At 41.2% G+C, this 1,672-nt stretch overlaps 1 protein-coding gene across 3 annotated transcripts in view; it reads left to right on the top strand.

Annotated features, from left to right (window-relative positions):
* The window catches only part of NLRP3 (NLR family, pyrin domain containing 3), a 33,050-nt gene that overhangs the window by 18,325 nt on the left and 13,053 nt on the right, over positions 1-1,672 (top strand). Inside the window, exon 9 of one of the 3 annotated variants that reach the window (XM_008579968.1) lies at positions 31-85. The exons of the other annotated variants lie outside the window; for them this stretch is intronic. Coding sequence (XP_008578190.1) covers positions 31-85 — 55 coding nt within the window. The remainder of the gene's footprint in view (positions 1-30; positions 86-1,672) is intronic. 3 annotated transcript variants of the gene reach the window in all.

The raw sequence follows: 1,672 nt of genomic DNA, 5'->3' as shown, positions 1-1,672 counted from the left end.
TGGGGGAAAATGCCTTGGGAGACTCAGGAGTTCGAATTTTATGTGAAAAAGCCAAGCATCCGCAATGTAACCTGCAGAAACTGGGGTAAGTCTTCATGGGTGTCTCAGTAGAAAAGCAACTTCTCTTCAGAGATGAATTATTTGGAAATGTGGATGGGAGTTACTCTAAAAAGGGTTAATGAGATGGAGTCGAGGGTAGAGAATAGAGGTAACAAATCAGAAATAGTTTGAAGCACTAGATACTAGTAATATATACAGCTGCTAATAATGTAATTTATGCTAATTTATGATTATAGAATTAGAGCTTTTTAGAGTTGGAAGAAACCTTAGAGATTGTGCTGCCCAGTTTCCCACTGGGTGAAAAACTTCTAAGACATTTGCATGAATAGTCACTGATTTAGTGTGAATACTTCCAAGTATGCAAGTCAGTGCTGCACAATGTGGCCTCTCCATTAGAATAGAGTTTTTATTTCGATGTAGCACCTTCTCTGATTTCTGTGCATTTATCCTTGTCCTTCTCCCTGGGAGAACTGAGGAGCACATCCAATCCCATTTCCCCAGAGACATCAGTCACACTCTAGATCGTCTCTTGCATACAGCTCTAAATCCTCAACTAGGACATGGCTCAGCACCTTCACCTAGTTAGTCATACTCTCCCAGGTAAGGGCTGGTGTGTTAATGTCCCTCTTTGAATTGCAGTGCCCACATCTGAAAATGTGGTGGAACTTTTGCTTTCTCTGGCAGGGCAATGTGCTTTCACTGGTGGAGGCTGTGATGTCTTTATGTTTTTGGTAGTCACATCAGATTATTGGTTCATGTTGGAATTTTGCAGTAAATAATAATACAAAATACCTGCTAATAATCTTGCACTTACTGTTTATCGCTGCTCTTCCATGTTCTTTACATGGGTTATCTCAGTTGGCCTTATAAAGACGATACAAAGTAGATATCAGTGCCTTCGACTTAGAGGAGAAAATAAGGCTCAGGGAGCTTCATACCTTTGCCTAAGGACACTGAAATAGAAGGTAGTGGAGTTCAGTGCAGACACACCGTGTGTGATCCCACTGGCCACCGCCTTAATCCCAGTGCATGGCCTTATGAAGTGTTGCTAGTGGGCTCTCTATGAGGGTACTTCAAAAAGTTCGTGGAAAAATGGAATTAAAGATAATACGAATCCTTCTGTGAACTTTTTGAAGACCCCTCATATAGGGCTTCTCCATCTGGCTGTCAGTGTAAGTGTGGGGTCTTGCATTTACCTTGCCAAATTTCATCTAATCTTTACTTCGACCCATTGTCTAGGCATTTTTGAATTTTGATTCTGTCAATATTATCTATAAATACTACGAGCAAACAGTATGTCTTTATTCATGTTACTGATATAAACACCAACCAGATCACCATTCAAGACAAAATATAGCAGGAAGGGTCTTTCCTGAAGACTAATCCATTAATACCTAATTAACAACAAATGTTTGTGCACAGAGCTCTGGTACTTCCTTGGACTTGTCCCAACAGCCCATCCCCAGACATCACTGTGTCTCTCTCCTGGGAGAGGTCCGCGTGCAGTGCTTCCGTGTCCTCCCCTTATGTTATTACTCTTCCTCAGCAATCTGGCTTCTGTACTTTCAGTTTGTTCAACAGATGTGATTTAGCCTTTTTATTTTCCAGGCAC

This window comes from Galeopterus variegatus, unplaced genomic scaffold (assembly GCF_000696425.1).
Source record: "Galeopterus variegatus unplaced genomic scaffold, G_variegatus-3.0.2 Scaffold1997, whole genome shotgun sequence".
Lineage (NCBI taxonomy): Eukaryota > Metazoa > Chordata > Mammalia > Dermoptera > Cynocephalidae > Galeopterus > Galeopterus variegatus.
Note: the sequence above shows the minus strand (reverse complement) of the source record. Positions and strands in the feature narration are given on the sequence as shown.